Consider the following 16,207-nt stretch of genomic DNA (forward strand, 5'->3'; position numbering starts at 1 on the left):
AAACCGTTCCGTATCAAACCGATGTTTTTCAGAAACCGCTCTTTACCGTAGTTTACCGGTCTAGTTCGCCTGGTTTTGCAAAGGAATACAGCCTAGTTCTTTTAATATCGTATATTAGAAATACTGCTGCTAAAACTTTGTAAAGCGTATTTATAAAAATATAACTCTTTTAGTAATATCTAATAATTAATAATAATATAACATATGATCAAAAAAAAACGTCGCAAAATTGGCTTGGAAATGACGATCGACTACATACTGACTAATTTTAAAAAAGTGTCACAATATGACATGGCCAGATATATTGTTTTACATCGCTTGACGTTTCAAGTCATAGACTACTTGATAAAAACCCGAAAAATAAAACTAAATCTTAAATAATTTAAAAACGATTTATTTTAGATATAAGAACACGTATATTTAAAAAGTAACAAATTGAAAAAGCTTTTCACTAGTGAAATAAAAAAATTGGTTTCTATTTATTACATAATCTATTTAATTGTTTTCCTTTCAGATATACCGAGACTTCAAAGACAACGTTACAGTTTTTATCGGGAACAAACATGGAAACTCAAAATTCTTCACCGTGGACACTTACGATGGTTCGGAATATTTACCACATTTTTCCGACAGCAAATGTCGATTAAAATTTAGGAATTCTTCAGAAGGACTTTCCTATCCTCAAATGATCACCAAAGACACCAATTTAACTTACTGGCGGAAAACAGTTTGCAAATTAGCTGATATAAGATATTCAAGTAAGTAAAATTTCGGACATCCTGTACAGTATGTCCCATTTTGGTTGAAATCATACAGTAAAGATAGGAGGATGCGGTTTGCACAAACCCCCACTTTTTTATCAAACGGAAAATGCCGTAAACAAAATTTTGATAGGTCTCTTCGTTTCTGAGCTACATCAGGTCTTTTTGAAAATTTTACCTTTTGAGACACACCCCGTATTTTTGTTATAGTGAAATGTATCGATAGGGTGGAAACTGTTTCTTGTAGAACTTTTTACGTAGAATACAGTGGCTTAGTATGATTTTCTACAAAAAAACATTGAAGGTATGAATTAAAGTTATGTTATTATCTCAAAAATAAATAACACTCTATATATTTTCACTATTTACTGCAATATGTAAAATATATAATTTTCTTATTAGTACACCATAATAGATTATAAAAAAAATTCAAAATGGTATTAACTAAAATATTTATACACACACACATTAAAATTTTATTTGGGAATATAATATTTTGATAATAAAAAAATCAAAATGGTATGAACTAAAATATTCATACACACACACAAATATTAAAATTTTATTTGGGTCTAAAATATATTGCTTTTAAGCTGTTACCGCCGAATCTCTGAATATATTTTTGAATTAATTTTGTTCAAGTTTTCGATATTACGGTAGTTGCCACGATATACAGTATGTTCCCGGATTGGCTTTACAAGAGGAAAAACTTTTTTATTATTGGCATTTTGAGAAAAATGCACTCTTCTTAAAAAAATTTGCTTGTTCTAAATTGGATAATACCGTTTATACTTTTCCAAATATCCATATCGTTTTAGAGAAAATTAGAAAAAAAAATGGAAATATTGTAATCGCAAAACATTTTCCGAGGCACGTCATCAATCATATCGATATTGACACTAGAGTCTATAAACATGAAATTTTGACAAAAATGTTCAAATTTGTTGTATAATTTAAGATACCGAGCAGCTCTTCATTTTACTTTATAGAGCAAATGATTGTAACAGATATTTTTTTTAGATTAAAGCTGCAAAAATTAGTTTGAACCGAATTTTATTATCGCTATTTTGGTGACATTGCGCCGTTTTCAGCAAGGTTGTCGTTTATTATTTGACAATTATCCTAATGTCAGTCATTATTTTGTATAATGTCATGTTATTGTTGAATTTTTGCGAGTAATTCTCGTTCTCTATTTTAAAAATTGTACTTTTAAGCACAAACAGTTCTTTTAAGAACTCAATTTTCGAGTTTTTGTATTGCATTTCTTGAAATTGTGTGTTGAAAATATGCCGAAGCATTTAAACAGTCGATGCAAAGAGTTTGTAGCTTCCCTGATAAACTATTTTGAACAAGAACGTGACAATAAAGGTCCTTTATTATTCTTGGCTGCAGTCAGAGAAGTAAGTTTGATTGATAAGCACATTACATCACTTTCAAAGTTATTTCTACGTTAGTTTTTATTAAATCCTGTGATTATTAGTTTGTGTGACACCCTGTACATTAAAATAATCCAATTTGATATATTAATGTAAGACTAATGTAATAATTTTGACAGACGAAAATAGTAAATATGGCATCAAAGCGTACAACTTTAAATTTGTGGACTGGGCGTATAGCAGAGTTGAGTTTGAAGATAACAAAGATTGTTACAAAGGAACCCCTCCACTACCCAATGGACTTGCTGATGTGTCATCATGTTATTGGGGTAAAAAAATTGTTAAAAATTATAATTAATATAATACAGGTTTTGATATTTTTTAAGGATTTCCATTGGTTATGAGCTTCCCCCACTTTCTCTACGGAGATGACGTTATCAGGACCTATGTGGACGGCATGAACCCCAACGAAGAATCTCATGGATCATTTGTACTCATTGAACCAGTAAGTAGCTAATGTAATGTTTTATATGTATATGTTGGAGGCAGATGCCGAAGACATATGGCGATTTGTCCATACTAAACTTGCCAGATGCGTGCAACTTCGTGGTTATAAATAGTCTTTATATAACTTCTTTGCGGAGGGGGTTAATCTTTTTTTGGTATAATATAACAACAAAAGATTAACACCCTCCTCCAGGCGCGTGGCAAACGCACCCGCGGTCCCAGATAAATTGGGGGCCCCCAAATAGTAAAACTGTTGGTTTAACTAAAAACTATGTTCAACTAGATGGTCTTCAAGAGCCGAAAGCATACTATTGATAAAAACTAATTTTTTGTCCCTCGTCAAGTGTCTAGCGAATTTAACGTTAATACTGAAAAAACGTACTGTTAGAGATGAGGCCAAGATGTTACAAGATAAAATAGAAAATTTCGAATTTATTTTCTTACTAAATTTTGCAAGGTACAATGTTGGAAAATACTAACTTGCTTTCAAAATGCTTACAAAAAAATTATATTGATATAGGACTGGCCACAGATCTAATACTTATTAGGAGTTCTTGTTAAAATAGAAAATCTTACGGACAATTTTGAAAGTGTGTATGAGCGTCAATTTCAATTGTGAAATCTTGGAATATTGAACCTCAGTTAAAAAACAAAAGAGTTCGTAGAGTCAAAACTTTTTTGATAAAATAGCAGCTGATGAGCCCATTGAAAATCTTAAAAGTCGTTTAAAAGTCACAGTTTTTTATGCTTGTTTGGATATAATAATAACTCAGTTTAGAATCAGGTATGACGCATTTCAAAATATTTATTCAAAATTTGAAATTTTAAACCCACAAACATTGTTAAAATCTCGGGAATCTGATATCTTATAGCTAATGCCAAAGTATTAGTAGACAAAAATTACTAACACAAGACCTAACACAAAATCTAACATCGTAGTTAATTGAAGCAAAAAATTTACTTTATGAAAAAATCAAAAATTTTTACAGTATCAGAGAGTTTTCTGATTTTATTTTTGAAAAAAAAACAATTACTGATTAGCAGTATACCTGAGCTTTGCACTGTATTCCAGTTGTTTCTGGTTCTCCCTGTAACATCCGCTGAACCAGAAAGAACTTTTTCTAAGCTGAAAATAATAAAAAGTTTTGCGAGGTCTACTATGTCCCAAAATCGCCTAAGCTCACTGGCCATAGTGGCCATAATATCAGTTGAGAATGATCGAGCAAAAGAGGTAGATTTGTAACAAAAGAGGTAGACTCGTAAACAAGTTCCTTTTGTTAAGGTCGAGGAAAAAGGAATATACTTTCTAATATACCATAGGGTACTTCATAAATATTTAAAATGTCTTGTTCACATTTGTGTTTTAGTTATTAGTAGTTAAATATTGAGTTTTTTTAATAACTCTTTTTTTTCTAAATTTATTATTTTTTTTTAATAATTTCTAATAAAACTTTGATTAATTAGAAGCATAAATGTTTGTTTTCTAGTTTAAGTATTTTAAGAGTACTATAATAATAAATAAATGTTGAAACAATTATCAAAATATAAAAAAAATATCACATTGTCGCTCTTGTTAAAAAATATGTTTCAAGCAGATATGACAATAATGACGTACTTGAAGGAATTTTTGAGTATACTTAGGGGGGCCCCCTAACAAAGTTTGCAGGGGGGCCCCGTGAGAATTTGCCACGCTACTGCCCTCCTCGTAGAAGTTGAAACCAATGCAATCAAAACTCTTCCGCGTAACTTTGTGGATATGGATAGGTATATTTAATTATAATCGCCATATGTCTAATTATTTCGGACATAGGCCGAATTCGGCATCTGTCTCCAACATATAGATGAAAGCAAATAAACTTTTAGTTACGTGATTAAGTTTGATCCGCACAGCGTTGCCCACTTTTACATATTTTCTTTTAATAAAAATATTTTGGGAAACAAAAATAAATTAATTATAAATATATAAACAGTTATTATTTACATCAACAAAACTCACCTCCTTAACAGCAGTTAAGGGACATAAAGGGCCATTACTACCGCATTCCCGTTCAAAATATTCTAATAAGGCTGCGATGAGTTTTTCGCAACGGCTATTAAGCTATCTTCAACACTTCGCACTAAAAGAGGTTTTAAAAAGAATAATGTTCGACTGCAAGGTCTGTTAGTGGGTGGGTCAAATTCGACGTTTTTAAATGGAAACACGCTTTTCTATAGGAGATAGACGAAAACTAGTATCGGTGTCTGGAGCTCAATTTTCATCAAAAACATGATGGTGAAAACCGCACATCAATATCTGCTACCGTTTCGGAGTTACGGGGTGTTTTTCAAAAATGTGCATTTTTAACAAATAGCTGTAACTTTTTTGCTATGGAAAATTTTATATTTCTATGAAAACATTTCCAAAGCACCTTTTTACGTAGAATTTAATGGCTTAAGTATATATTTTTTTTAAATTAATAATTTAAGAGTTATCAAAAAAAAATTGATTTTTTATTTAGGACACCCTTTATATTTTTAATTAACTGAAAAGAATTTAAAATTACCTTTCCAAAAATATAGCACACTTAGATATTTTGTTATAATCCCCTTCGAAATACAGAATTTTTAAAAGTTCGCCACTTTTAACTAGTAGGCTTTGGACCCCTTATTGATATACCCTTAATGGAACTCGAAAACATATTTTTCCGGCAAGACGACGCACCGCCTCTGAACGCTGAAGTTATCAGCAAATTTTTGCAGCCAATTTCAAGAATAATTGGATAGCTAACCAAGATCCCAGCCGTTGGCCGTCGAGGCCGCCTGACTTAGTGCTCATGGATCTAATCCTATGGATATATTTGCGGAACAATAAAGGTTCCTTATTCTTCCGTATAATCTAGACAAGAATTAAAAATACTTAGCAGTTATGAGAGGGTATCTTTCGCCTCCACTGAGTTAATAAATTCCGCGAGAAATGTTCAAAAACTGCCCCGTCTGTCCATAACAGAAGACGGTCGATATGTCGAACACCTGTAGCAAACTCTCATGTCTTGGTTTGCTATTTGTTTTTATTGTTATTAGACATAGTTTAAATGTGTTTATGTTGGTTAAATATATTTTAAATTGTTATAAAATTCTGCATCTCTTATATTATTTTCGTTTTAATTGATGCTTAATGCTCACAGCTAGAATTTTTTTGCATTACAGCCGGTGACGTTCAAAGCCTACTTATTTAAAGCGGGCGAATTTTTATATACTCTATATAAAATTTTCCATAGCAAAAAAGTTACAGCGATTTGTTAAAAATGCATATTTTTTAAAAACACCCCGTAACTCCGAAACGGTAACAGATATCGATATGCGGTTTTCACCATCATGTTTTTGACAAAAATTTAGCTCTAGACACCGATATTAGTTTTTGTCATAGCGTTATCTCCTATAGAAAAGGGTGTTTTCATTTAAAAGCGTCGAATTTGACCCACCTTGTTAGTAAAAAAATTTAAGCTTAAACTATCCCACAATCTTAAGCTTAAAGTGTCAACACAATTCATTTAAACCAAAAACTCGTGATACAAATGTAAAGTGTCAAAACGAACGACAATGTCAGGAAATAAATAAATAAATGTTTCAACTTGACATTTTTTATGGCAGAGCTACCACCTGAATCCACAGGGTGAAATTTAAATTCCAGTTAGTCAGCCCGGCGCCGAATATGTCCATTGTTGGCAACAATGAATTTAAAAATCGCGTTCTCGATTACGCAATTAAAAATTTAATTGGTATCGCTACTTTTAAATACTTTAATAATTGTAGCCGTTATTTTTCTTTAAACAATAATCCTTACAAAGGCTTATAAAATATAATTATTGTTTTAGAAAACTGGTATTCCACTAGAGGGCAAAGCACGATCCCAAATCAATCTGAAAATGAACAATATGCGTGGATTCACCAGCAGTATAGAAAAATTTAGTAACACTGTAGTGCCCTTAGTATGGGTCGAATATGTAAGTATTATAACCACGGTTTCTCTATGATCTAAATATAATATACTGGGTGTAAACATATAGTAGCCCGGACTTCAAAGAATGATTCTTTTTCGTAATATTAGGGGTCCACATTCCTTGATCTATTTTATTCATCTCGAATGGTTTGTGGTCAAGGAAGGTCATTTAGTCTGATCTCATTTAGAGTAGAGGTCCCACGATGAAATTCCCTATCTTTAAGTGTCCTGTTGCTGTGTGATCCAGGCGGAGGCCTGGATGTCTATCTAAAGAGGCGCAAGATCCAGAAGCGCCTCCATTGATGCTAGTAATGCCAACTTGTGGGAAATATCCCGATTCGTAGAAAATTTCAAGATAAAGGGAGAAAAGGGAAATTTTAAGCCTAAACACCATATTCGTGGAAAATTCTAAATTCATGTATTATTCGTAAAAAACAGTTATCGTATACCCATATTTCAGCAAAGCCTCAGCAAATGTTTCTAGGAATGGTATATATCCCAGTGGTGTTGACATCGTTTGCAACTTATCTCTGGCAACTTTGCGTATACGCATTACATAATATATTGTTATGCTTTCTAGGAGATGCGGGTGATATTTGAAGATGAGATTGGTGAAGAATTATAATTATATAATATAGAATTATAAGTTATATAATTATTAATTATAATTTTATAATTCCCAAGAACACGACACTATATTTTAATTGAGAATTCGTGGGAATTTTTCGAAAAAAGGGAAATTTTGACCGTCTTCTTGGGAAATTCTATTTCAGAAAGTTGGCAACACTGATTGATAGAGTGAGCGTTTATTTCATTGCTTAGAGAAGCGAGTCTTTGCATCTCGCTGAGGCTGGGCATTGTTATTTGTTGCATTATCTTTGACCACCATACCAAGGAGGCATATGTTACTGAAATCCTCACCACCTCAGTGTACCATTTGTGATCTGAGGCTGACTACCGCTAGTGTTGTTGGCTTTGAATAAGAAGACTAAGGAAGGAGCATAGTGCTATCCATGTATTCATGCATGGTGGGCGGAAAAGCCACCATAAAAGCTCTCTAGGGTGGGGATCCTTGACAGTTCTGTTTGACGATTCATTTGACACATTTGAATTTGATTTGAAATTTTGTGGATTTGTCAGTCTTTACGGAGCTTATTTTATGTTATTTATTATTTATTCTACTACTGATAGTTGTATAAAGGTAGTAAATCTAGATGGAAATTGTGGCAGAACATAAATTAACAGTGACACTATCGCGATTTATCGAAAAAGACTCTAAAATAGTTGGTTGTTTAGCGTGCGGTAGATCTCGGCAAAAATTGAGTGAAACAACTTTTCGCTAGTAAGTGACTATATAATATACATACGTGTAGTAAACCGATCATTTATGAAATTCACTTAAATTCACTAAATTATATATTTTTCTTGCATTTTAGCTTTTATTTATTACTTGTCAAAGATTAGATGTCAAAGAATTTAGATACCGTAAAATGGGGTTACTTGGGACGTCGGGGTTACTTGGGACGCAACTTAGGTTTTTCTAATTTAACTGGCGGGAACAACGCAAATATAAACAAACCCTTAATTTAGTGTTTTGGTTCGTTAAAGAACAATGTGTTGATGATTTAATTAAACGAATTCTATATAAAGTGATAGTATTTTACTTATATAAAAAAAATAAATAGGTGGCGGGAAGCAAGCTAAAAATAAGTGGTCGAAAACTTTATCTGTAAGAGGCAGTCAAAAAGTAAACAGGTAAGTCCAATTACATTTCTTAGTTAGTTTTTTATGTTTCATAAATAATACCAATGTCATTGCTCGCGTTTAGATAATTTTTTAGATTGTAAAATATATTTTTTTAAAAAAGTCATGGTTTGGGGTAACTTGGGTCAACAATTGTCCCAAGTTAGCCGTTGGCCCAAGTTACCCCATGTTATTTAATCGATTTTGTTTTCAGTGCTCTCCACATGCCAAGAAAATATATTCGCAAAATTGGCTCTAAAAATATCACGACTTTGAAGAAAAAAAATATGGAAAGTGCCATAGAAGACATACAATCTGTAATGTCCTATAGAACAGCGGCAGACAAATGGAACCAAAACAACTTTACAGAGCAGTGTAAAAATCAGAATTTAAAAAGATAAGGAAGACCTACAGTTTTGAAAAAAGAGGAAGAAGACGAACTTATCAGAGACAGTTTTATGAGAAAATCTACGAAAAACAACAAACATTTTGTGTTCCCAGATTTAGCTCATGAGTACGATATCACAGAGGATAAAATTGTGAGAGTGTTAAAAGCAGAGGACGTGAGCATTACTAGAGGCCGCCATACATTTAATGGATTAAAAAATACTCGTTGGCTACAATAAAGAGAATGCAATCGATCTATTTTTCTTGTGTTTACAAAATGTTTTTTTTAGTTCCCTTTTGTCCTTACGATTCAAATCGTGACTTTGTTCCTATTATGTTTATTGAAGAAATTTTACATTTTCTAATGAATAAATAAATATTTCTAATAAGTTTACGCTAAATCGAGTTTTTCTTTCCTCTAAATAATTATCTGAGAAAAAAATTTCAACTCATGATGTGTGTTAGTGTATTTTTTTATTTTTTCTGCTGTCCCAAGTAACCCGTGAGTAGTTTAACATACATTTTCGGTATAAAACCGTTACAGTCCCATTTAACCCCAATGCGGGGAAACTTGGGACAGTAAATATGTTAGTTTTTTTTTCTAAATATTCTTACATTAGGAGCCATTTATGATGCTTTATAGGTTAAATACATGTGAAGGAAATTTTCTACACATAAATTGTTGCTTTGTCTTCACAAAAACATTTATAAATTACCACATGACTAAAAAAAATTATAGTGAATTTGTCCCAAGTAACCCCATTTTACGGTACGTTAATTTGACTTACCTGCTTCAGTAGCGTATCGGATGTTTGTGTTAATAAATACTTATTATAACTTATCTATTTTTATTAGAATTATATATTTTTATAACAATTTTATTAACTACCAACATTTATTCACAACGTAAAATAAAACAACAAATTATTGAGTCTACCCCACCTCTACCCTACATCATAGTTTTACATTTTTTAAATAAAATTAGAACGACACTGATAAACCGGAATTTAAGTCGGCCATATTTGAGGCCCATCGCGGTGTACCTTAGATTTTTGATATGCTCCTTCCTTAGTCTTCTTATTCAAAGGTTGTTGGCAGTGACTAAAGAATCCAAGGACAAATAATACCCGAGAGCAAATTGTGCCGATGTCACCAAACAGTGCCGTGGCATATATTTTTCTTAACCTAGCTGTTTGAAGCAATATTTATATTTTTTGATAATTGTTTTGACTACGCCTATTGTGTATCATCCTAATTAATTACGAAAAAACGTATTAAAATGTTAACAAAAGGTACAAAACTAGTATCGACGTACAGCACAATAGCACATATCAAGTATATATTGATGTTAATTGAAATTGAAGAATAATTATCGGAATTCAATAAGAAAACGCTAAAAAGTTGGAGTGGACTGTTTATTTACCTATGAAAACGTAATTCCTGGCTCTTTCATATCGCTGCTGCTTTTACACTTGAAAGCTGAACAACTAATCACCATTGTAATAAAGTTTATACAAAGTTTACCACACACAAACTATTAAAAATCGCTAAAATTGTCGCTGGTGACCAAATGATGACTCATTGTTTGCCATCAAAAGAATGGCCTCTAAGGTCACAAATTCTACTGCAGCCCGTAAATGGGCGTTACATATCCTTATATTCTTTAGTCGTTGGTTGTTGGTGTACCAAAGAGTAATAGTACAGATAAAAATAAATTAGAAAGTTCCTGTTAATATAAGCTCTAGAATGTAGAATGCTTAGGAGGGAGATTAATCACCGCGACCTCTGCATGCACCTACTTCTTGAGCTATAACGATTTATAACTCATCATACAGTCTCAGGGCTTTGACGAAAGTCAGTATCTGAGACGGCTCCATATAGGCCAGCTCTCCATCTTCGACATCCGCCATACCAAAGTTTATGTAGTTCTGAACTTAACTTATCAACATCTAGAATAGTCTATTATGCCCTTTTTGAGTCGCATCTTCGTTATGCCCTTCCATTCTGGGGTACTTGCTGCGCGACAAAATTTGATGGTATCAAACTTCAAAAGAGAGCAGTTTGATATTTATTGGGATTGAACAGTAGAACTCACTGCCAGAATTTCTTTAAAAATTTCAAAATACTGACTTTTCCTTCTTTATTCATTTTTGAATCCGTTTGCTTAATCCGCAAGCACATATCTGCTATTCCCGAAAGGCCATCTCACACACTGGTTAAAAGTCTAGTATTTAATATTTTATAACTCTTAAAAGATTATATCTATTTACAATTTTCCTATTGTAAGATTTTATTAATAAGGCTTTTTTGTGTTCTGCAATGTCCATGTATTAATGTACTAATTTTAATGACGCAATTTTTTTTTAATTGTGCGATATATTTTATTATTTGTATATTTTTTGTTGCTTTTGTTTGTTTTGTAAATGCTTTGTCGATGAAGCTATTTTGGCTTTTTGTACAATAAAGCGTTGTTTATTTATCGGCTCCTTTATCGTCTCGGCGCAACTCAGTGATGAGATGTTCTGGTGTTTTTCCCCATTTTCCCTACAGAATCTGCATTTGCCGTTGTTTCTCAGCTTCAATCTATTGAGGTGTTCGTTCAGGAGACAGAGTCCTGTTAGAAACCCCATGACCAGCCGAAGATTGTTCTTACTTAAATCAAGGAAAATATTTCTTAAGTTCTAAGAAATGTATTCGAGTGTCTTAGCCCATTGGAGGTCCATGGAGTCTTCCAGGTTCTTCTGTTCCGCTGAAGAAGCTGGAAGATATGTACAGGGTGGGTCAAATTCGACGCTTTTAAATGGAAACACCCTTTTCTATAGGAGATAGACGAAAACTAGTATCGGTGTCTGGAGCTCAATTTTCATCAAAAACATGATGGTGAAAACCGCACATCAATATCTGTTACCGTTTCGGAGTTACGGGGTGTTTTTCAAAATGTGCATTTTTAATAAATCGCTGTAACTTTTTTGCTATGGAAAATTTTGTATTTCTATGAAAAACATTTCTAAAGCACCTTTTATTTAGAATTTAATGGTTTAAGTATAATTTTTTTAAATTAATAATTTAAGAGTTATCAACAGAAAAATTGATTTTTATTTGGGACACCCTCTGTATTTTTATTTAACCGAAAATAATTTAAAATTACCTTTCCAAAAATATAGCACACTTGATATTTTGTCATAATCCTCTTCGAAATACAGAATTTTTAAAAGTTCGCCACTTTTAACTAGTAGGCTTTGGACCCCTTATTGATAATAGGCCCTTAATGGAACTTGAAAACATATTTTTTCAGCAAAACGACGCACCGCCTTTGAACGCTGAAGTTATCAGCAAATTTTTGCAGCCAATTTCAAGAATAATTGGATAGATCCAGATCCAACCAAGATCCCAGCCGTTGGCCGCCGAGGCCACCTGACTTAGTGCCCATGGATCTAATTCTATGGATATATTTGCGGAAGAATAAATGTCCCTTATTCTTCCGTATAATCTAGACAAGAACTAAAAATACTTTAGCTTAGCAGTTATGAGAGTACCTTTCACCCCCACTGAGTTAATGAATTTCATGCGAGAAATGTTCAAAACCGCCCCGTTTGTCCATAACAGAAGACGGTCGATATGTCGAACACCTGAAGCAAAATCTCATGTCTCGGTTTGCTCTTATTTTATTGTCATTAGATATAGTATAAATGTATTAATGTTGGTTAAATATAGTTTAAATTGTTATAAAATTCTGCATCTCTCATTGCAAATATTATTTTCGTTTTAATTGCTGCTCACCGGCTAGTTTTTTTTGCATTAGAGCCGGCGCCATTCAAAGCCTACTTATACAAAGTGGGCGAATTTTAATAAACTCTATATCTCGAAGAGAAATTGAGCAAAATATCAAGTATGTTATATTTTTGGAAAGGTAATTTTAAATTATTTTCAATTAGTTAAAAATATACAGGGTGTCCCCTTTAAAAAACCAAATTTTCTGTTGATAATTCTTAAATTATTAATTTTAAAAAAATTATACATAAACCATTAAATTCTACGTAAAAAGGTGCTTCGGAAATGTTTTCTCAAAAATACAAAATTTCCCATAGCAAAAAAGTTACAGCGATTTGTTAAAAATGCATATTTTTGAAAAACACCCCGTAACTCCGGAACGGTAACAGATATCGATATGCGGTTTTCACCATCATGTTTTTGATAAAAATTGAGCTCCAGACACCGATAATAGTTTTCGTCTATCTCCTATGGAAAAGGGTATTTCCATTTAAAAGCGTCCAATTTGACCCACCCTGTACATGCCCTGAGATTCTTCTTAGGGAACACTAACACTAACTGAAATATCTGACTAACATTACCAATTATAACTAACAATACACACCTAAACAAAATTACAACTAACAAATAAGAACTGCTTTGCGAGGGTCTAAAAGTTTTCTTTATTTTACAGCATCAAGTTGGTATTCCATGGTACATTCAAACCCTAATTTACTTGGTAGCTGTGATAGTACCAGTAGGACAGCTACCCTTCTCGATATTCTGCGCAATTTTGGGCTGTGTTTTAGTGTACTTAGGAATCATTGGTCTTGGTAGATGTAAGAGACGGCAATTTGAAGAAGAGGAAATCCTAAGGTTCGAGGTAGAAGCTTTTCTGAGGAAATGACAAAATTATAAATAGTTTTAAGTTTATATCAGAGATATAGAGCGTTAAGGAGAATGAACAAAGTTTGCATCACGGCATATAAATCACACGGCAGGCTAACTCTGCCTAGATCCCATTGTTTAAAATTTCTATAAAATTTGACCTTGAAAACACCATTATGGGTGCCGAGTCAGGGCCGGATTAAAACGTATCAAAAACTTTCCCAGAAAATAAAATTATGGATAGACAGGGTCGTATTAAAAAAATACGGTAATTTAAGACTGAAACTGAATTTTATTTACACAATACTTTTATCTAAACAAATGAAACGTTAACCGCGCATACTCCTCGAAAACTGTAAAGAATAGACAATTAAAATTAAAAAACATGCCAGGAGTTACAAACAAGAATTAAAAAAATACCCAATAAAATATCTATTTTTTAATAACGTTCCTTCTAACAATCTAAAGAGGCTACGTACAAATTATGTCCATCAATGGACATAGCAAATTTTGTTAATATTCAAATTGCACAAATTAACAAATCAGCTAAAGGAAGGAAAGTAACAGATGAATTTAAATATATAAATGTTTGGCTATATACTTTTCCGGGCCAAAAATATACAAGACGCTCTTGACAAATTTATTTTGCCTTCCACGTCCAGAGACCCAGAGACACTAAGATAATGAATATATGACATCGATATCAAACCTGGCTTAGAATATCTTAGTGTATTTGAGACTCTGAAAAAGAAAAGTTGAAAGTTTCGATCAAAGGTTTCGATGAACCGGATGAACTTAATCGATATTGTGTTCTATGTACTGATGATATGAATATCAAGTGCAATTTATTTTATAATAGTGGTCGTGATAATATTGTAGGTTTTGAGGACCAGAAGGGGAACAGAGAGTTTAAACTAGCTCGGGTGTCTAATGTTTTTATGGTAAGAGGTATCTTTACCAATGGGAAGCAGTCCCTAGCTTATTTACAAGCTTTTATTTAACTTGCTTTGTATGTATGTCTGTTCGGGGCAAATCTTGTAAGCTAAATTAGAAGCACTTCCTTTCATTGTAGGAAATTGAAATTTGGCATGTAGGTTCAGTCCCGATGACAATACATTTTCTTGCAAAGCATGACGCGAATTTTTGACAGCTGTCAAAAAAATTTCAAAGTTGTCCGATTTTGATAAAAATCGATATATAGGATGGCCATGAGCTAAAATGAAAGAAAAAAAAATTGAGCTGTCAATTTTGACAGCTGTCAAAAAAATTTCAAAGTTGTCCGATTTTGATAAAAATCGATATATAGGATGGCCATGGGCTAAAATGAAAGAAAAAAAATTGGGCTGTCAAATTTGACAGCTGTCAAAAAAATTTCAAAGTTGTCCGATTTTGATAAAAATCTATATATAGGATGGCCATGGGTTAAAATGAAAGAAAAAAAATGAGCTGTCAAATTTGACAGCTGTCAAAAACATTTCAAAGTTGTCCGATTTTGATAAAAATCTATATATAGGATGGCCATGAGTTAAAATGAAAGAAAAAAAATTGAACTGTCAAATTTGACAGCTGTCGTTTTTTTTAAATTCTCCTTTTTTAATGAAAATCGATATACATATTATTAGGATGCCCATAGGAAGTTATTTAAGAAAAAGAATTGAGTTTAAGTGTGTGGCACTGAAAAACCAGCATAACTAAAAAGTAGAAAATAAATTTAAGAAAAAAAAAATTAAAAACAAGCTTTTATTTAAATACATTAAAAAGAAAAAAATAAACTCTCTTTTTCTTTAAACCTTTTATTATGAACTTATAACGTCATAACACAATTTTATATTATATAAAAGCTTGTCGCGAGATTTGAGTGTTCAGTTGCACTCATAAAAATCTGGTACAACTTTATCTTGTAATTCCTGTAATTCTTGTAATTCCAATATCTTGTAAACCTTATTACGTAAATTTAAACGTATATCATTATTCCCATCCAGGATAAATTCATCCAGTTTAGAAGAACATTTAAAAACTTTGTGTCCGAATATTACACACTTGTAGTGAAAATTGCCAAAATGATCTGGCAAATATCTTATTAAAAATGGCAGACCTTATTATAAATAACAACTAGACCTCTGTTCTTTTCTCTCTGAATTGTCATGAGCTTACCATAAAAATTAAAAATAGATACGGATAATCAGAAAAACAGTAATTTAGAAATGAATCTTGTTTGTCATTTTGCAGGATACCTAATAATAAAAATTACTTTGAATGCCGTAGGCAATGATTGAGTATTAAAACTGAAAGAATTTCGGACTAACTACTAAACTACAAAAACTAAATATATCACACAATAAACAAAATATATCACTCAAGAAAAGAATGAAATAAATTAAGCCGCACGCTACTGACTCAAAGCTGCCGTAACTGTATGTTGTCGATGACAGAGACTACGACACTGGTTCATTTCTGTTGCTGGCACCCATAATGGCGGCGTGCGCAAGGATATGCGCGTAGCGTTCCCGCCAAAGCGAGTTGGCCTGCCGTGTGATTTATATGCCGTGGTTTGCATGCTCATTCTCTCTACCTCGATATCTGTGATTTATATAAATGTGATATAAGTATGAGCTTGAATGTTAGCTGTTATTTTCGTTATTGTGTAATTTTAGTTATTGTTAAATTTAAGAAATGTGACAATTTGGTGCAGAACTGGGTAGATTTAGAAAAAAACGGGCTTAGATGTTAATATTTTATTCTACACAAACTTTAGTCAATACTTTTTAGGTTTTAGTTAATTATAAGAAATAAGACTGCTGGTATATTTGTGTAGA

At 32.4% G+C, this 16,207-nt stretch overlaps 1 protein-coding gene across 3 annotated transcripts in view; it reads left to right on the plus strand.

Moving 5' to 3' along the window:
• LOC115888686 (scavenger receptor class B member 1-like) overlaps positions 1–16,201 on the plus strand; it is a 69,862-nt gene extending 53,661 nt beyond the window's left edge. For all 3 annotated transcript variants that reach the window (XM_030908465.1, XM_030908464.1, XM_030908466.1), the window contains exons 7-12: positions 515–758; positions 2,317–2,466; positions 2,524–2,642; positions 6,499–6,627; positions 13,198–13,472; positions 15,941–16,201. In XM_030908465.1, the coding sequence (XP_030764325.1) occupies positions 515–758; positions 2,317–2,466; positions 2,524–2,642; positions 6,499–6,627; positions 13,198–13,410 (855 nt within the window). In that variant the 3' untranslated portion in view covers positions 13,411–13,472; positions 15,941–16,201. The remainder of the gene's footprint in view (positions 1–514; positions 759–2,316; positions 2,467–2,523; positions 2,643–6,498; positions 6,628–13,197; positions 13,473–15,940) is intronic.
• Positions 16,202–16,207: the final 6 nt, after the last annotated feature.

The sequence above is a fragment of the Sitophilus oryzae genome, unplaced genomic scaffold (assembly GCF_002938485.1).
Source record: "Sitophilus oryzae breed Bouriz unplaced genomic scaffold, Soryzae_2.0 scaffold_806_pilon_pilon, whole genome shotgun sequence".
In the NCBI taxonomy this organism is placed as follows: domain Eukaryota; kingdom Metazoa; phylum Arthropoda; class Insecta; order Coleoptera; family Curculionidae; genus Sitophilus; species Sitophilus oryzae.